This window comes from Larus michahellis, chromosome 10 (genome assembly GCF_964199755.1).
Source record: "Larus michahellis chromosome 10, bLarMic1.1, whole genome shotgun sequence".
Classification (NCBI taxonomy): Eukaryota; Metazoa; Chordata; class Aves; order Charadriiformes; family Laridae; genus Larus; species Larus michahellis.
Genome location: NC_133905.1, coordinates 11,696,071 through 11,715,976, shown reverse-complemented (window position 1 = coordinate 11,715,976; position 19,906 = coordinate 11,696,071). Strand labels below are relative to the sequence as shown.

The window sequence follows — 19,906 nt, the reverse complement described above, 5'->3', positions numbered from 1 at the left end:
AATCATAATCAAGTTTTAGAATATTCTTAAGTGAAGCAAGGTGGATATTTGATTTAAAGTATATATTTTTAATATGCTAAGACAGTTTTATGTATTGGTTTGTTCTGACGTACCTAGTGTAACTCTCATTTTGATTATTTTTTTCTCTCTATTCCTATAGACTTTGATTCTAAAGTAATCCACAGTTGAAGTGCTTCCCTTCTTTCTGTAACTTCTGCAGAAATGACATCTAAAAAAAAAAAAAGTGAAATTGCAACAAGTTCTTTTCAGAGCATTTTATTGTAACGTAGAAGGTGCCAGTTCTCTGGGAGCAGGATATGGAATTGTTTTGGAGAAAATGAACAAGGAAGTAAAACTATGTTAAACTTAGTCTCTTCTGTTAATGCAACTAGTATTTTTTTTTTTTCTTTTTAAGGATTTCTGGAGTGTCTACAACAACATTCCTCCAGTGACAAATTTGCCTCTGAGATGTAGTTACCATTTAATGCGGGGAGAAAGGCGGCCACTTTGGTACGTGTGTTGTCATTTCTGGGAATGGGGAGTGACAAACCCGAGGGGGTGACAGGAGCAGGCGTGGGACAGGAATGTCTCGTTTCTGTTGCTTGCAAACTCCTGAACTCGAGAGACCCACAGAAGAATTATCCTAAGGATCTTGTTAAGCTTAAAAGTACTACAGAGTCTTTATTAAAAACACGGTAATTTAATTGTCCACCTCTGAACGTAAACAGAAGAAGGAAATTAAATTATGAAATAGAAGTTAAGAAATTAAAATATGTTTCTGAATTTCAGTTCAAGAATATACAGAATGGGCTACTTGCATTTAAATTACTTTTTATCTTGCAAATTTTTCTTTCTTTCCACTGAAGCTAATGTAATAACAATGCAAACGACTGATGGTCCTTAGCTGTTCATCACCTGTGCAAAATTGTGCTTCATATGCATATAAATGCACATATACCTTGGATTAAAACTAGCTTAAGGCATTATGAAATGATTCATTGCACTAAATTCCTGATTGATTGTCAGACAGTAATGGAATAAAGTATAAATCGTTGAGGTTTTCCTTTCAGAAATTGAGTTTTGCGTGCCTTCGTCCTGGTGCAGCTCTGTCACAAAGTGCCGAAGCACTTTCTGAAGAGTTTTGAGCTTTTTGGCATCGTTTCCATAGATCGCAATTGGATTAGAGGTCTTTAATTTGATCATAGTGCAGCTGACTGGGTGGTGACTTACTACAGGAGATTTCCGTCCTACTCTACTGAACAAGTAAATAATTTTCTCAAGTGAAATGCATCTACGTTACTTTTCTAAAAATACTGTGAGTGGTCAGGGTAGCTAAACTGGGTTTGAAAAAATGTTGATGTCAGTATAAATCAACTGGGCCATTGTGGGCAGGTCTTGATATCTTTGTAAGGATGAGTTGAGAACATTTCGGGCTTTGTTTTAGTTTGTTCTGTTTTCAGCTTTGATTCGGTAAGGGACTATTAGAGGTGTGAAATGCAAAGACCTCTTCTAAAAAAAACGATACCTCTATTTTAAGACTGTCAAAGTAATTTTGTATTTTAGGAAAGGGATTGCAAGAGATTGATCTCATCAGTAACCCACTAATTTTTCAGTAATTACTGCTAAGAAGCTTTTCTCAGATTACAGTTACAGTATACTGGTGAATTGCAGCATTGTTTTTTAGGAAGAAAAACAAATTCTGAAGTAAGAATTGAGGACTACAGATTTTTTGAAGATGTTCTCCCAGAGTTTTCCCAGTGCTTGTCTGGATTGGTGGGAGACCCAGTTTCATACTGGTCTTAGATATTCCAAAGATGAATTTTAGGTTATTCTTTAAACTTAGCTATTACAGAGTTTTTAACAGGAAACTAGAACCCTAATTTAAAAATCTTATAAAAAGAATTGTGACAGAATAAACTTGCAGCTCACAGGTTTGTACGCTGTGCCTTTGTCATTATGAGGCAGTTTAATGGTTGTGTCTGTGCCCTGACCCGGGGCAGCTTCAGCCTTTCTCTTAATAAGGGCAATTAATTTCTCGCTGTCACAAAACTGAAATGAAGTGCTCTCATGTTCTTTTATTAAACTGGATAAACTTGAGAGTAATAAGCTGCTTCTGTGAAAATATGCCAGAGTTTTTTCCAAAATATAAAAGGTTACCATAGTAAAAACATAAAATTGCTTTGTGGCTTGTTCCCATATAATATGCAGCCACTTCTAAGATGGTCTGTAGTCAGGAAAAATGTCAGTATTTTCCAACACGCAGAACTTAGGAAAGGGATTAGGTGTTGAGAGATAGGCTTCATACGAACAATGAAAGAATTATCTCTGATGTCGGAAGTCATGGCTTGAGTCACGCTACCTGGAGTTAGTAATTGCATTTCAAATGACATTTTTATGGGAAAATTAAACCCCAAACATAAGTTTATCTAGATGTGGATGTGAGTGTTTATCTTACTGATCTATTTTCCATAACCAGGGAAGAGGAAAGCAATGCCAAAGGAGGTACTTGGAAAATGAAGGTCCCTAAAGAAAGTACGGTATGTAATTATTGACTTTTTACTTAGACACTGTTTAGTAAGGGGCGGTTCTTGAAACTCCATCTGATTAAGCTGTTGTAAAGCTTTTTAGTTCTGACATCACCCAACACAACAACTAAACACTATTTTACCATCTATAACCTTTTATTTTAAGACAACGAGCAAAAGTTTCTTTTCACATAGTTCCATATCTCTTGCTTGTGATAACACTTATCAATGTATTAACAAGCAAATGAAAGCTGCAGTGTTATACTCCATTTCCATTTGGAAACACAGTATTTTATAATCGCCTTTGTTCTCAAGGCTGTTTGCTTACAGGCATGCAAAAAAAATGAAAATCTTCCTGATAATATTACATGCTAAATTATAGCCAGAGCCACAATAATGCTCTTCAAAAGTCAACACACACAATCCAGCACAACTTCGAGTTTCACTGAAGGGCCAAATGCTCCTAAAGTCTCTGTCAGACTCAGCAGGACTATTTCTGCTTGGCATTGCGTGTTTGTACCTGTGCGTGGCTGTGAGTAGCGCTGTGACATTCTCTCCCCAAACATGGACCAAGACGTTGTTTCCACCGATAGCTAATCCCGTCTCATGGCTTGTCCTGGAAAGGGGAAGATTTTGCTTGTACTCTCCTGATCCCTCTTGCCCTGGCGCTCATCGGACTGTTTTGTGAGCCAGTTTAATGCGCGCCGATGTCAGAAAAAGTCTCCCATTTATTTTATTTTTAATTTGAGTTTACAGCCAGGAGAGTGTTTTGATGGGTGTAGGGCATAAAGGAGAAAAGACAAGTAGGATCATCCCCTTTGGCAACAGTGAGTTGTCACATCCCCTCGTGTGCATCTTGTGAAACTGTAGTGCTGCTCGGGGTCTTTTTTTTTTGTGTTTTGTTTTTTTTTTTTTAATTTTAAAATGTGAAAGATAAAATCCATTCAGGTATGTCATAGTTCTAGCCCTGCTGAAACTACTGGGTTTCTCTTTGCACCCCTACTGAAATGCACGTGAGTCGCGTGCACCTCCTGAGAACTCTCATGCTGAGGAGATTCGACCTCTTCAAGGGTGGTGTTTATGTGTGTGAGTTTGTTCTGGATCGGGCCTCTAAACGTGAAAAGCGAAGTGTCAGAAAAATGTGAGAGCTTTGCAGCAGGCATTAAATGCTGAAAAGTGGTACTTGAAATTTCAGCCAAAAGTTAATTGATTTTGGCCTATGGGCTTTTTCCCCATATGTGAATTGCAGCTTTCCTCCCTGCAGTCCCAAGAGATCGCAAAAGACTGAAATTTTCTGTTTCCTCTTATAATCCAAGGTGTGAAGATTGTCAGAAGTGACACGTGGTTTGGGGAGCCTGCGTTACTGGGTGGTGAATTTAGGGGCCTGAGAAGCCTTGTTTTTCAGAGGCTGACTGATAGCCCCTTTTTGAAATGAAGGTACTTCTTGATCTCTCAAACTATGTACCACACATCCTGGGTCACTTCTGAAAGGTTTAATTGAAGGTGAACTTCAGTAAGCTTTTAGTGCCTCCGTAAATAGCATAAATAATGTCTTTATGCCCGTTTCTCACTTTTTGGCTTCATTCTTCGTCGTGTGTGCACATAGCGTCTCCTTGGCAAAGATGAACATCTTGTACAGACCTAACTCAAAAAGACGATATGCTATAGCAGCTCTTGGAGACGGTGTGGAGGGAAGAAAATGCAGGTTTTTCTAAAGATACTGGTCTCTCAAGTGGTATGAAAAACTGACTGACAGAATACTGATACTTAAAATGTTGTTGCATGTGTACAGTGATCCTTTCTGTCTGCTGATTTTTTATTTTTATTTTTAATATAAAAACTAAGACTTTTTAGATCCTCATAAGCCTGATCCTGCATCTGCTTGCTACTGGATGAAGTGCTTCCTACCCTTGAGACCATTAGGACAACTCACAGTAGTGAGCACTGTGCCTGGTAAAGAGAGTGTGCGTGGTCAGTCCCACCATCAGTCTCTGAGCTGGTCCACTGGCAGGCGAAAGGCCACCACGTCAGAGGCTGTCACGCTGACGTCCTCAGCCTGCTTCGGGAGCACCAGATGGTCCTTCCCATAACACAGCTTTATATGATGCATTGGATAGATGATGATGAGTCACAGAAATCCTTTGTATTCTTCTAGAAGATGGCTTAGGAGTGCTCAGAAACTACCATTAAAGTAGTTTATTAGTTTGTCATCTTCGCAGCTGCTTGTTTTTTGTTTTAATCTGGTGCGTTTGATATGTTGGGTTTTTTAATAGTGCTAAAACTCAAGATAACTTCATATAGCAGAGAAGGGACTCCTTAGAAGTATCACAGAATAGTTTGGGTTGAAGGGACCTTTAAAGGCCATCTAATCCAACCCCTTGCCATGAGCAGGGACATCTTCAACTAGATCAGGTGGCTCAGAGCCCCGTCCAACCTGACCTGGAATGTTTCCAGGGATGGGGCATCGACCACCTCTCTGGGCAACCTGGGCCAGTGCCTTGTCAACCTCAGCGTAAAAATTTCTTATATCTAGTCTAAATCTACCCTCATCCTATCACTACAGTCCCTGGTAAAGATGATGTTTAAATATAAATCAGTTTAATTTACTGGTAGGGTTTTCAGGCACTTTTCTTAAAGTGGTTAGTAATTCTTTTCTGTAGAAACAAATCATAGAATCACAGAATGGTTTGGGTTGGAAGGGACCTTAAAGATCACCTAGTTCCAACCCCCTGCCATGGGCAGGGACACCTCCCACTAGACCAGGTTGCTCAGAGCCCCATCCAGCCTGGCCTTAAAAACTTCCAGGGATGGGGCTTCCACCACCTCTCTGGGCAACCTGTTCCAGTGTCTCACCACCCTCATGGTGAAGAACTTCTTCCTAACATCCAGTCTGAATCGTCCCATCTCTAGTTTTAATCCGTTCCCTCTAGTCCTACGATTCCCTGACATCCTAAAAAGTCCCTCACCAGCTTTCTTGTAGGCCCCCTTAAGATACTGGTAGGCCACTATAAGGTGTCCTCGGAGCCTTCTTTTCTCCAGAGTGAACAACCCCAACTCTCTCAGTCTGTCCTCATAGGAGAGGTGCTCCAGCCCTCTGATCATCCTCGTGGCCCTTCTCTGGACGTGCTGGAACGTGTCCATATCTCTCTTGTCGTAGGGGCTCCAGAACTGGACGCAGTACTCCAGGTGGGGTCTCACAAGCCTTACGGTCTTTTATCATGGGAAATACTTGGGAGAAATCTGCTTTCATGCTTTACATTAACTAGTGCATTTGAGATGAGTCATGGACACAGATAAAGTGAAAGTAAAGTCATTGTTAAATATTTAAAATGTTTATTAGAACAATTCTGTGTAGCAGTATGTATTTGCAGGGTCTAAATCGTTGCTCCAACTGTATTGAAATTAATTGTATAACACAGCAGGTACTTACGATAAACGTTCTTCTTTTGTCTAGACAACCTCAGAAAGAGAATGCACTCAAAACTGAGCTAGGAAACCTAACTTTTAAATTGAAAAATAATAATGCTAATGTAACTTTTTTTTTAATTTTCCCCCTCCTTAGGCTGCAGTTTGGAAAGAGCTGCTGTTAGCAACTATCGGAGAGCAGTTTACAGGCTGTTGTGCAGCAGGTAACTTTTCAGAATTATTGAGGCTTGCATGACAAACTCTGACTTTGAATGCAGAACATGGAAGTACCGCTAAAAATGGGGTACAGGGCTGAAATTATATTCAGACCCATTGTCATTAAGAGGAGGAGAAGGTATTCTTGACCGTCTTAGCGCAAGACTCAAGCTCAGCAGCTTGCATCCCTGGGAAGCCAGCAGGTTTTCTAGTTATTGAATATATATAGATATATAAAAAAATATATATTAATATATATAATCTATAAAATATATTTTTTATATATGTACCTGTTAGCCAGCATTTAAATCATTAATATTAATTCTGCAACGCCAGGATTCTGGAACCCCAAATTACACTATATTTTGTATCATCACTGTTGGAAGCAGCTACGCTGGATGGATGCCCCTATTAGCCCTCAAGGTCTCTAGTGGTTCTCTTAAAAGGGTTAGGAGTTGTCAGGGGCAGGAGACCTGAAGCAGAGGGAAGGTGCGTAGTTTGCCTCTGGTGATATTAAAAGCCTGTAGCAGGGTCATAACACAAACCTGGCTCTCCTCAGTCCCAGGTTAGCTCTCTACACAGAAGCAGGATTTTCATTATTGCTTAAAAATACTGCATAGGTCAAGGTAATCTTTAATGTAATTGAATTTACGTAAATATTCTTAAAATACTTTGCTGGTTTACTGGAAAACAGGCGTTAATCACCCAGAAGCTCACATGTGATTTTGGTCAGAGGTAATAATTTAACGATGTCGTTTTGTGAACAAATATCTTCTCTAGGCTTGCAAGCTTGCAGGTTTCATTTGGAAATGGACTCAGGGAAGGGACTGTGAACGCTGGCTGGCTTTAGATAGATCATCACATGCTGCTGCTTAGTCACGAAAAGCCAGTACAAGTCTGTGGCCATTTAATCCGTGAAGGTTCGGTTGTAGAACTGTTTCTTGCCTCTGGGTGAAGTGAATAATGAGCCTGCTGATCCGCTGGCCTAGAGGGAAGGACTTCTGGGGACTGGTTACTAATCTTAACTTTTCAGTTTAACCTGACATTTCTTCATCACTTCTTTTGACCATATTTATTTCTTTCCTAAGCGTGGACATGTGATTAAACTGGCTGTCGCAGTGATGGTATATATCCCCGTAGGAGTGTTCCTTCACTGCTTTGTCATTTCAGAGAAAAGAATTGAGTTTCTTGGGTTGGCAGAGCAGTTCTGCAAAATTCTTTCTAACAGTTTCTCTTACAGCTAGCTAATACAGAAGAGCAGGCGTATCGCAGTAGGCTGCTGATGGTATGTTCACCTTGGTGGCTTTGTTTTTTCCACAGGAGTTTTATTGAATGAGTTTCTCAAGTAGTGCATTTCTCTCATGGCCTTCCCACCTTTCAGAATTGGAAGATACAGAATACGGGCCTCAAATCCTTGATCTATGAGAGACACTTCTAATAGCTGCTTTTCAAAATCCTTGATATGCATAATTGAGTTGGTGTCATGAAGGGGGTGTTCCTGCCCTTTACACCGATGGGGTGGTCTCAGGTCAGTTTAAGCAAGTACACAACATTCTGCTGTCTGCAGAGGTAGTCTTTCCCCTTGGCCATGTGCTGTTGACGCCACCTTTGCATTCTTGTCTCTGACCCTTTCCTTAGGATGGACCGGGGAGGTCACTGCGGGAGGCAGCCACCGCTCCCAGCCACAGTGTGGCCTTGGGCTGAGCTCTCCATCCTGAGATTTTCACTCCAAAAAGGGCTTCTTCAGTGAAGCGGTGGAGTTACCAGCACTGGCAGCAGCAGCAGCAGCCTGATGGGGGCTTTCTTCTTCTTCTTCTTCTTTTTTTTTCCTTTGTCTTTTTTTTTTTTTCTTTTTTCCTGTTCCTTTGCAAAATGACAAAGAGAGCAAAGTCTGGAAAAGCTGGTGTCTGACCTCCTGCAGATACCGTTCCTGGGGTTTTAGTTGTTTCACCCACCCATTTTTGCTTATAGACATTGCTGTAAGTAAATTCCCTTCAGTAGTTCATATTACTAACCTGACCGAAGGGAGTCTTGTGATTCTCTTTTAATCAAGGATCAGAGTGCTAATAGCGAAGATGAATAATCTTGGGGCACTTTATTAAAACCACTATGAGGTAATGTTTCCAATAGCTTCTATAAATACAGTGTTTGTTTCTTTCTGGTAACTATTTTGTCTGGTTTGAACATTGGTATTCTCCTCACTGGAGATCGCTCTCTTTCATTTCTTCAGTTTGTTCAGCTTTTGGGCACTGTTTCATAATACATAAGTATCAAATTAGACATGTCTCACTTTTAAAGTATTCCTTAGTGATCCTTCCTCTTCTGCGCAGATGATGAAGTAATAGGGGTTAGCGTCAGCGTTCGTGACCGTGAAGATGTTATGCAAGTCTGGAACGTGAATGCCTCTTCGGCAAGTGAAGCAAAAGTTTTAGAAAAGATACATAAACTTCTGCCACACACACCTTTTAAAGTGGCGTTTTATAAATGTAAGTATTTTGTACTGTTGATTTCCAGCTGCATTAGGGAAACGAGATGCTGGTAGGGTATTTCTATGGGAATATCCTGCCCGATTCATCATTTTCCACTTGGAAATGTAACATCTCTTGTTGCATTCAAATTATTACTTCGAAGATATGCATGTTTTTTCCCTTCAACATAAAAGTTAGCTACCGTTCAAAATAGAAGATATTTTTAGTTGAATTGTCGAATATATTTGGTCTCATGTTTAAGACGCCTGATTTGTAAAATGAGCGAGACAAATCTCTTGATAGCTCTCAAGACTCCATGCTGTTCGAATCAAGTATTCATTTAGAGGAACCATTTACAATCACATTGATAATTTACAAGGGATCTCTTATTTTAGGCTCCATATAAATGTATTACCAGAATAGTGTATTCCCAAGGATTACTTGTTGGCACATTGTGTCTTCCTTAACTGCTCATACATGGTCTTCTCTTTTCAGCTCCTCAACAAAGTTTACACATTCTTTTATTCTTGTTTTTCCTTCTCTCTTCCTTAGCACACAGAGAGCATCATGCTTTTGAAGGCTGACGGGGAAAACATTAAGTGCCAAGCTCATTTGTTGTCATTTGGTGTGTTGAGGTGGTCTGGGCCAGGAGAAAGATGGTGGAAGGCCCTGCAGAAGCACTACACACAGTGGCCCTTTTGAGTTTCTGACATTTCAAACTGGGAAAATGAGGAAAAACAGTTGCTTTGACTGCTCAACGCCCAACTAATTGCTGCTTGTTTGGTTGGGGTTTTATAAATTTTTCACTGGTTCTTTAAAAAGATATTCTGGCCACTTTTTTTTTTTTTCAATCAGATCATATTTGTTCTTATTTCATTAAGATAGCAGGCTTTAATTTCTTCTGTACTGTACTTGATTAAATGCAAACGTGCACGAAGATGGTGTGCTGCGTTTCCTGGATGTGCTGTACGTAGAGGAATACTGGCTTGCTGAAATGGGTTTTCAGTTTTCAATTTTGAAACATTCCTATAGTGTTAAGATTTACTCGCTGGTTGTGTCCCAGGAGAGAAAGAAATTGCGCTGCATTTATTCTAATATTCAGTGTACTCTGGGCTTGCGCTGACAACAGCACACATACTGTACGAGTAAATAGTAAAGTGTTCGCTAAATGAGCAGCTAAAGAGAACACATTCATATTGGGACTGAACCTGTGTGGGATGATGTTAACGAGTGTTATCATTGCAGTGATTTCAAAAGAGCCCCTGTTGGAACTAGAGTGACAGATCTTTCAGCAGGAAACCCTGCAAACTCCACACCTCTCTTATTTAAGAGGGGATGGGGCTTTTTTAAAATGTTTTATATTGCATAATTTCTTAGGATATTTTTGTGTCCATTCATGATGAAGTGTCATGAATGCTTTCTAATGCGTCAGACTAACTGGATCCATCCCTCACGCTTCTATGAGAGCTTTAGGCCCGTGCCGGCACCCCCAAAGGTCAGCATCAGAACTGCCGTTGACGTCGGTGCAAAGGAAGAGATCCCATCGTACGTAGCTTCAAGCCGTCATGACTTCCTAAGTGACATTTTAAAAAAAAAAAAAAAATACAGAAAAGACATGGATTTTGTGTTGCAGCATGAATATGAATACAAAATGTGTTAATCTTTTAATTTTGTCTATATTAATTGTTTGAGGTGTTAGTTTGGTTTATTATACTACCAAAGATGGCTGTAGTTCCTTTGACAAGAAGCAGCTGCGAGGTGGAGATGAACGTACACTCCACTGAGCGTTACTTCATTGTTAAGAGGTTTTAGTTTGGGAACTTTTCAAGTTGCACTGATTTCCCCATCTTTAGTATTTTAAGAGGCAGCCATTAAAATAAAATAAATTTTAAAATAAGAATTGCACATTTGTGACCTTTTTTTACAACTTTATCTGTATTTATGAATTAAAACCATGCAGTTGATGAGTATTATTAATTAAACAGGTTTTCTAAAATCCAAATGTCTTGCTTCTGTGATTGCTTTCTGAGATTAAATGTTACCAGACTTGCTTTTTTAAAGCCCTGTATTTTTCAGTAAAACTTATTTTCTCAAGAGCTAACTATGTTTTATTCATAGATTAAAAATATTTTTTAATTTTTTTGTTCAATCATAAAGGAAGCCTGAAGCTTATTAGTAGTATCTCTTGTACATATTTAGTTAATATTTGAGGTATTTTTGAGTTGCAGTTAAATTGAGGTTTCAAAGTAAAAAGCAGAGACTATAACCAGTGTAATTATATGACGTTTCTCAATTCACACTGTATTGGTGTATGAAATATCCCAGCTAGTCTTATTTAGATTAATTTTTACCAGTGTGACTTTCCAAGATGCATCTAATGCTTCAAGGATTTCTTTTTATGGTGCTACTCACTTTGAGTTACCTCCAAATTGTCTGAGATCTGTTTGAAAAAAATTAAAATATTGTATTTGACTACAAACAGGGTTGAATCACAGAATGGCGGGGGTTGGAAGGGACCTTTGGAGATCATCTGGTCCAACCCCTGCCAAAGAGGGGTCACCTAGAGCAGGTTGGACAGGAACGTGTCCAGCTGGGTTTTGAATGTCTCCAGAGAAGAAGGCTCCCCGACCTCTTGGGGCCGCCTGTTCCAGTGCTCTGCCACCCTCAAAGCAAAGAAGCTCTTCCCTATGTTCATGTTTCCCTTCTGTTGAAACTAGGAATGGTTTCTCTTGTAGGTACATCGTCACCCATTGAGTCCCATGTGGAGATACCCAACCTGCTTGAGAAATGAGGGAATGTAGGAAGGTGCTTTCCCTGCAAGGTGAAATGAACTTGTCGCTCGTCCCTCACTTTTATCTGCAACAAGTGGGGTTCCTCTTTTTCCAGGGAAGGGGTAGAGGAGACCTCAGGACAGCAGCTACCCATGAAGTGCCAGCTGATAGCTGTGGGTGTGATGGGTACAGACAGCCTCCAGGCCTGCGTGATGGAGTCAAAAAGTGACTTTGGAGAAGCAAAGAGTAGAAACCTTGGAGAAAAACATTTTCAACAGCTTGAAGAGCAAGATTTCTCACTTGAAATAGTTTCCCATCTTTGGAGGAAATGTGACTGGAATACTAATGGGGAATTAATCACATACCTCATCCTTTGCTTACTTTTGCTTTTGGCAACAAGCCAGAGCTTCTCACCTCTCCTCCAGGTTCTTTTTGAGCACAGACATTGACTTCAGCTGAGTTGGATCTGCTGGCAGAAGTGGCCATGGCCAATTTGGTGATGACACTGGAACTTGCTAATGTAAGATACTACTTTTTTCATACTATTGACGAAAATTGTTTTTATGCTCGAACATCGGATAGTGACTGAGAGAGACCTCATCCTAGCCCTAGGATAGGGTAGCTGCACACTGACCACCACAGTCCACGTTCTGACCTGTTGTCAGTTTTTCATTGTTCTAAATCCCTAGCCTATAGAATTAGGGTGTTTTTCTGTATGGCTTAATTCTGATGATAATTGTTATTAGTACTTAGAATCTGGGTTGATGGATATCTTCTGATTAAAATTCAGTATATCATATGCCACAATCCAAAATCAAAATGCGTAATGCAAGTTTACAGGAACATGACAAATTGCATATTAGAATTTTGCAACAATTCATTTAAAGACTTTGTAGAATTTTTGAACTGTCTTTTCATCCCTACTGATCTCCATAGCACAGATGTATTTATACCAAAGGATGTTGAATAGTTAATTTTTTTAGTCTTTTAAATATTTATTATTTTCACCTGGAGATGTGCTTTATTGAACTTGATTAAATGAACCCCCCACTACTTCAAAATCATCTAAATTGTTTAAATGGATATCAAAGAATTCCTATCAACATGAATTTCTGCCGGCATTTCAACATAAAATTAAAACATTTAACTTCCATGGTGACAGACAACAAAGAAAACCCAGATTGCTGCATTAGCTGAATTAAAGACATCTGCGTCCCTCTTGGGGTGGTAACAAGCCCTGGCTGATACTTGCCCATGCTGGGGCAGTGCTTGTGGCCTTTATCTGGTGTCTGTTGGTGTGGAAGTTCACGCTGAAGCCTTACATATAGCTGGAGAACTTGTCTCTTTTTCCCAGGCTGTTTTTATGAATTTTGTAGGAATTTCCTATCTTTGATACACCCGTCCTGACAGCCAGGCTGCTGGGTGTGGAGTTACTGTTGTGTGAGGATTGTCTTCCGTCCTGGGAAGCCAGGTGAGATGCAACGTAGGGGGGAGATCTCTGGTTGGCTTTAGAAATGTCTGTAGCACCTTCTAAAAGGTGCTCACAGCATCTTCCTGGGAAAAGCTTTGATGCTGCGTGGTGTTAAGTGGAGGATGGTGGTGAGCTGGCTGAAGAGGTGCTGGCCTCTTACACGGACACAAGCATGGACTTTGCTTGTGGGAGGAAGGGAGGGATGGATGCAGCAGGAGCACCACCCCAGGAGAAGAAGAGATGCTGGCCAGGTGGTGGCTGAAGCCGCTGGGGCAAATGGAGCCAGGACGGACAGCTGAGAAATAGTAAGAGGAATTAATAGCTTTTTACTTCGAGTATTACACTTCTTGTGCTGGTTGACACCTTCCTGGGGCTGAAGACAGCTGCTGGCAGCAGGCGGGGGCCGAGCTCTGATCATTCTCCCTGACTTAAGGGCATCTCTAACAGCTCTCTGTGGCTCCCCAGGCTGCGACACAACTGCTGCTGGAGGGATTAGTTGGGAATTTCACTTAACAGGGATGAAGGGCTGTCTTCTGGGGCTGGCTAATTAACGGGATTCTACTCTGATAATTAAATAGCAGTTTGTTGAACACAACTTAATTGATGAAATCTTTGGAAAACAACCATTAGCAGGCAAGGAATGGCAACTTTGCCTCAAAAGCATATCCCCAACCAGTTGCTGATACGATTTTAACCTTTCATTCTCCAGCAAAGATGATATTGACTCTCAATTTATTTGGTTTTGCTGCTGTCATTGGACAGCTGGTTCTCCCTGCTGTTGCAGCAGACGGTTGCTAGGGGTTCTTCTCAGATGCAGGGGCTTGAGATGTCCCACTTCACCTGTTGTTTTTTTTTTTTTTTTTTTTAGAAGACTGTAAAAGACTTTAAGAAGATGCTGGCTTCTTAAAAGCCAATGCTGGAGGACAGGAATGTTTGTCACCCAAAGAATAAATCCTTTGTCTTCCTGCTGGCTCAGCCGTGCGTGCCTTTGCACAACGTGGTTGTGCCTTCTCTGTGGGGAGGAGGGTTTCCACCATGGTCACGCTGCGCAGAGCAGCATCTCCCTCCCCTCTCAGAGAGACGTGTCTTGGAGAGATCGTGGGAAGCACGTGGGGTTTCCTCAGCAGGCACTCACACCATCCGTGTGCACTGGGATGAGCTGCAGCTGTGTATTAAGGCTTCTCTGCTGGGGTCGCTCACTTTGTACTCATGGGGCCTTTTTTTAAACTGCCTTCTCAAAGTGGTCCTGGAAATGAGAGGCAAACCAGCATGAATTATTGCGGTGTATGGCTTATTTGCACCATGGAGGTGCTCGTGGAGTTCTGTTTTGGAAAGTAGCATTGAGTATTATTATTAGTAGTAGTATTTTGTTTTGGAGAGTAGTAAAAAGAGCATGGGGGGAGGTGGAGCAGGTAGAGGAGAAGGTGCTTTTACGGCGTATGATGTGCCTTAGCAAAGCTGCTCCATTGCTGCAGAGGAGCGCATCAAAGTGCCTTCGATTTAAAGCCATTTCATGCTACGGACTTTGCTCAGTCTTCTGTGCGCTTTTATTTTAGTGTGGCAGGTTCAGGACAGGTTGGCACTCTCTCCTCGGTAATAATTAACTAACTTAATACTTCAGAGCGAGGAACACAAAAGCTCTGCGGGTCAGAAGGGGCTCAGTCAATGCTCTGCCTTTGCAAGTTGATGGGATTACAAAAGAATTCACTTTTTATATTCTTCCTGTGGCAGGATTGACCAGAGGGGATCAAGCTTAAGAGTTGTCTTAAAACACAAACCTGACTGCGAGAGGAAAATTACTGATCCCGGGCAGTTTATATAAACCGTCTGATCAGCACCCGCACACGGACGGGAGGTGCTTTCAGCTGGAAACCGTTCATGTCTTCATCTTTCTGCATCTCCCTCTCCTGTAATGATTCTCTTAGGACAACGACGAGGAGGAAATTAGATTAGACAAACAGTGGGAGATCCCACATCTTGCTATAAAAGCCACCTCCAATCTTTGCTACACTTTGACAGCTCTCAATTTCCTAATTTGACAAGTTAATGAAGACTGGATTATTTCCGAAGCCATACGTACCGTGCTGCCGCGGAAGTGGGGGGGCTGTGCTCCGCACCGGGACTACCCACCCCAGCACCTTCCTCCCACCCAGCCTGCAAAATCCTCATCCCTGGGAGGGAGGAAGCGTGTGCCCCGGAGCCTGGGGTCAGCAGCAACATCTGCAGGATGGTCAGGAACATCTGGCAAGAGGGTCAGGAGCATCCGCAAGATGCTCCCGCGCCAGGAAATAAGTGGGCTTGCCTCGGGTGCTTGTGTCATCTCCGAGAAGCCGTGCTGGAGCGTTTGACCTGCCGGTGTTTGGCTTGGCTGGCCGGTATGGTGTTTCCTTCCACTCTCCCCGGGGCTGCGGGCAGACAGCGGAATGGCCTGGCCCAGCCAGCCAAGCTAAATACAGCAGGAGACGTCCCGGTCGCGCCTCCTGAGCACAGCATCCCCGGGGTGGGCGCGTGGGCATCCCTGCCCCCGCATGGCCCTGCCTCCAGCCCCAAAACATGGTGTGGGAGAAATGACCAGCCGTTGAGTGGCAGTGGCAGTGCCGGAGCCAGCAGTCCCGGGTTGTCTTTGCAGAGCAGCGAGGCCAGGAGCGGAGTTTTCAGGCCTTACTGCTCCCTCTCCAAAGCGCCCGTTGCAAGCCCCGTGCCCATGCCGTGCTCTGTCTCCTGGGGAAACTGGGAGAGGAGGGTTTCCGTCAGCGCAGCGAGGCTCCATAAATAAGCAAATTGGAGCAGGCTGGAAGTGAAGAGCAAAGTAAGTATCATTCATCATGCACGAAGGCCTGGAGTATGTTCCAGCTCGTAATGCGTAAGGGAGAGCAGTGTTATGAATAAGCATGGGATGAATCCCCTTCTTTTTGGATCGTGATTCTGTGTAATAAACATGCAAGACAATTTGTATAAAATAGTGAGGATTCTTTCCTAGAGAAGTCATTTAAAGCTATATTTGCACATCAGGGAACAGTTCGTAGGAACGGTTTGTAGCTCAATTTCCATACAAGTGCGCGAAGAGAAAACAACGCGGTCAGCAAGTGATGGATGGTGCATGTAAACCTGTGCAACGCTGTGCTCCGCTCGGGCTGGGAATCCTATTGCATGGCCCCCATCGTACTGGGGAAGCATCCAGTCTGGCACCCTGTATCCCTGCCTCCCCCCCCAGCCATCAGAGTCGTGGGGCGGATCACCCAATAAATGTAATCTAAGGTAGAAGGGATTTTTTTTTTTCTGAGCGTCTTTTGGTCACGAAACAGTTGTTTTGGAGTAGGAAAGTCCTGACACAAATGCATTACCGCTGCTGGCTCTTAGCAACCTTTAAAAATAATATTTGCCTGTAAAAGGAGAGGGTGACCTGCCAGGTAAAATGCAAAACGATCCCGCAATGTGCAGCGCAGGCATGGTCTGCACAGAAAGTTTGCTGGCTTTTTCCCCCCCCCCCCCCCCCTCTTTTGGGATAATTTTTTTGGCGCACTTTTTTGGTCTGTTTGCTTTCAGTATTTCCCAATTAGATTGTGAGTCACTCCCTGCACCCTGCAGCAGCAGCTGCCCCACTCTTCTGGCTTTGTGTCTTGGTTTCCCCCCTTGCAGCGGCTGTGTGCGGGGGGGTCACCGGGTGGCGCTCTCTGAGTTTCTCCCAGCGAGATGCACAACCAGAGAAGTGCGGGGCAGTCTCCTCCCCATGTTTTTGGAGGCAATCAGGGTGACGTTTCTCTCTCTGGAGCCAAGCGAACAATAAAAGGTGATGCGAGCGTCCTCATTGCCCTCACCTCCATCCTTTTTGCTCCCTTTTCACCGTTTTGAGCTGCTCGCAGCCCTCATCCCCCTGCGCACCCCTCTCTCCCTCCTTCACGCATTCCTAGAGTCAGGCCAAGGTCTGCAGGGAGCTCGGACACTGCTCCTCCCCTGCCTCTTGCAGCATCTTCTTCACATAAAACAAGGGAGCAACAAACCCTTTGCTGATGACTGTGCCACCCTGCCACGCTTACAGGAAACCTCTCAGCTTTTTTTGGAGATCCAAATCCTATCAGACCCACAGTCTTGAGAGGGTCAGACCCCAAGGAGGGGGATGGATGCGGCCCTGGGGGCTGAGCCCTTCCTCTGCAGTGTGGAAAATACCTAGCTGGGAACGGGCAGGGCAGGACAGGGTGCTGCACCTCTTCCTCTGCGGGTATTTTCCCTGATTGGTTTTATCAGACATAGAGCACGTTTTTTTCCAAGGAGGGACCTGTTGCCCTGGCTCTGGCAGGGGGGCAGCAAACCCTCTGTGATGCTGACAGTCCATCTCCCACCATGGCCTTGACCTTTGCAAATGGGGTCCTCAGCTGGTTGGAAAAAACATCTGACCTTCCTGGGTTTTGTTTGCTTGGGCAGAAACCCCCTCCAAGCCAGTGCTGTGTGTGCTACTGCTCCACGGAGCAGAAAGCTTCACTCCCATCCAGACTTTAATCTTTGGGATTAGGCCTCCCTCTGATCCTCCTGTGAGCACAGGATGAGCTGAAGCCTTGAAGAAAAGGTCTTTTGAAAGCGTGGCTTTCCCGGCACACCTAATCGGCTTGCCAGCACGCCGCAAGACAGGGAGCAGCGTCTGATTTTGATGTCTGCTTGTTCTGCTTCTCTTCTGTAAAGGGGCCGTCCCCGTCTGCCCGGATGGAGGTGCTCCCACTGCGCACCCAAGGGTGACGGATGGAGCAGAGGTTGCTCTTCGTGTTTGGTACCCCCCGGGCTCTTACTGCTGGAAACTTCTCAGAGCCATGAGGAGGTGGAAGGGAACATTCAACATTTGTAAATAGTTTTACTGTTCGAAGCCTGCGATGGCTTCCAGATTTAAGTACAGTTTTTCTTTTCTTTTTTTTTTTTTCTCTCTACTAAAATAAAGGAGCCATTAGAGATGCTCTGTAATGTGGAAGACACATGTTTGTATAGTGTTACCATTTATATAGCAGCCGTCTGGACTGGAAAGCTGATCATCTTTTAGGGAAATAAATTATCTCTTTACTGCGTGTGCTCCGTCCTGCAGCTTCCTTTGAAGGCTCTTAATTTTTGGACATACGGCTTTTTGCTAATTGAAAACTTATTTAATCTTCGGATTTGTTTTTTTTTAAAGGGTTTATAAATCGAAAACCTGAACAGCTCAGCAAGAAAATACCTGCAAGGAGCTGCAAGAAAACGTCTCCGGTGTGTCCGGAGCTGCCGTGAGATGGCACTGCAGCACAACGCATGGAGCGCGGCTGCGGGCGCGGCGCCGCGGCCATCCCGCCGGGGTGCGCTGGGAAGCACCCTTCCTGCTGGGAAAAAGGGGAAAGGAAAAAAAAAAAAAAAAGATGCCAAGGAAGAGAAAGGACTTATGTAAGGATAATTCTGCTATTAGTCAGGGGGAGCTGTCGTGGAGCCGTGTCTGGACTGGACTTTTCCTGCTTACACAAAGCACATAATGCTGGAGGAATTCGTGGATAAACAGTGCAAATGAGGGGGGGGGAGGCTATGTGAATTACGAACAGCAGTAAGGAAAAGGGTTTTCTTTAACTGTTGCTGGCAAATTCAGGAAGTCTTTGATTTCTGGGGGGTTTTCTGAGCATAACTGTGCGTTAAAAATAGTCATGGTGTAACTTTCTTCTAGGCTTGTGTGTTTCTCCCTTTTTCTTTGAGCACACACAAAGCTTAAAACAAGCTGTAGGAAAAGAGGAGAAGCTGTGTCAGGACTGGGCAGGTTCACAGCAGAGGCAGGGGCTGGCTGTGCCACCCAGGCACAGATCCTTGGGGATGGGATGGGATGGGATGGGATGGGATGGGATGGGGCACCTTGCCTAGGGTCTGTGCTCCTGGTAGCACACGGGAAAAGCACTTTGTGTCCACACCAGGGCAAAGCAGCATCCTCGTCACAAAGTGCCACGTAACGCACCGCTTAGCAAAGCTCCATTGCATTGGTGACGTCTCTGAAACCATAAATTAAATGCTTTTGAAAAAAACCTTTTGCTGACTGTTTTGCCCATAGCCAGACAGAAAGCATGGGGTGGAGCATGCTGCAATTTCTAATCAATTATAATTAGAAATACTAAACTATGGAGGGGGCCTCTGCGAGTGGCTTCTTCCCTCTCTTGAGCTGAGCTGAATAGCTGCCTTTCCCTCCCTTCTCCCCACCTAGAAATATGCTTTTTTGGTGCTCCGACAGGATCTTGGCTGGGTCTAACTCTTGGAAAGTAAACAACAGCACATCAACTGTGTTTCTGCAGTCAGAGAGTAAGTGGGCTGCGTCTCCACGGCTTCCCTATGGCACTGACAAGGTCGGGCACAATTCTGGAAGAAACCGGCAAAACCCATTCACGCGAGTGGGCTGGGGGTGGTGATGCCCTTTTCCTGCCCCACAGCACAAGGAGGGATTGGTGACTGGGGCCAGCAGCGGGATTTTTCCCCCATTGAGGTGTTAAACCGCCATCATTAGCTGGTGGTGTTAGTAACCTGCTGCGTTACCCGGGTGCTTGCCCAGCACGAGTGGTGCCGGCCTGTTGCAGGAGTGTTTTTTTTTATGTGGTTACAACTTCAGCATCCCCCCAGCTGCTGCCTGCCCCACGGTGCCGGGCAGACCCCACCACCTCGCACGGTGCAGCGATGCGCACCCCGAAACACCCACCAAGGGGTACTCACACAGACCACCCCGGGGACCTGCATTTTCCTGAGGTCCAATTAGGAAAAGCATTTTGGTAAGGAGTAGGCAGGTACCCCGTACCGGTACCCAGCTGGTACTGGGGCCAGCTTGTCAGTGGAGAAGCTATTTCGTGGCTGTAACAGGTTGCGGAAATCCACCTGAGCTCCGAGACTTCGTTGCTGCTTCTGCTGATTGAGGTCTGCTTTCCCTGTGTTATCCCTGCCCGCTACGTAAAATACAACAAATAAACGCAGCCTCTTGTACCTGACCCACATTTTTCCAAGGGCCCTTTATCTTCCCTTCTTTTACTCCCCAGTACCTGTGTTTCAGTCCAGACAAGGAGCAGAGAAAGGACA

At 43.8% G+C, this 19,906-nt stretch overlaps 1 protein-coding gene across 10 annotated transcripts in view; it reads left to right on the top strand.

The window, feature by feature from the left end:
- EIF4E3 (eukaryotic translation initiation factor 4E family member 3) overlaps window positions 1-18,211 on the top strand; it is a 29,694-nt gene extending 11,483 nt beyond the window's left edge. For 3 of the 10 annotated variants that reach the window (XM_074603388.1, XM_074603389.1, XM_074603390.1), the window contains 5 exons: window positions 416-510; window positions 2,477-2,537; window positions 6,088-6,154; window positions 8,477-8,632; window positions 9,167-10,616. In XM_074603388.1, the coding sequence (XP_074459489.1) occupies window positions 416-510; window positions 2,477-2,537; window positions 6,088-6,154; window positions 8,477-8,632; window positions 9,167-9,198 (411 nt within the window). In that variant the 3' untranslated portion in view covers window positions 9,199-10,616. Of the gene's footprint in view, window positions 1-415; window positions 511-2,476; window positions 2,538-5,588; window positions 5,712-6,087; window positions 6,155-8,476; window positions 8,633-9,166; window positions 10,617-11,349; window positions 12,550-14,587; window positions 16,124-18,011 lie in introns of those variants that run through there. The other 7 variants (XR_012589420.1, XR_012589419.1, XR_012589418.1 and 4 more) reach the window with 6 other exon arrangements.
- Window positions 18,212-19,906: the final 1,695 nt, after the last annotated feature.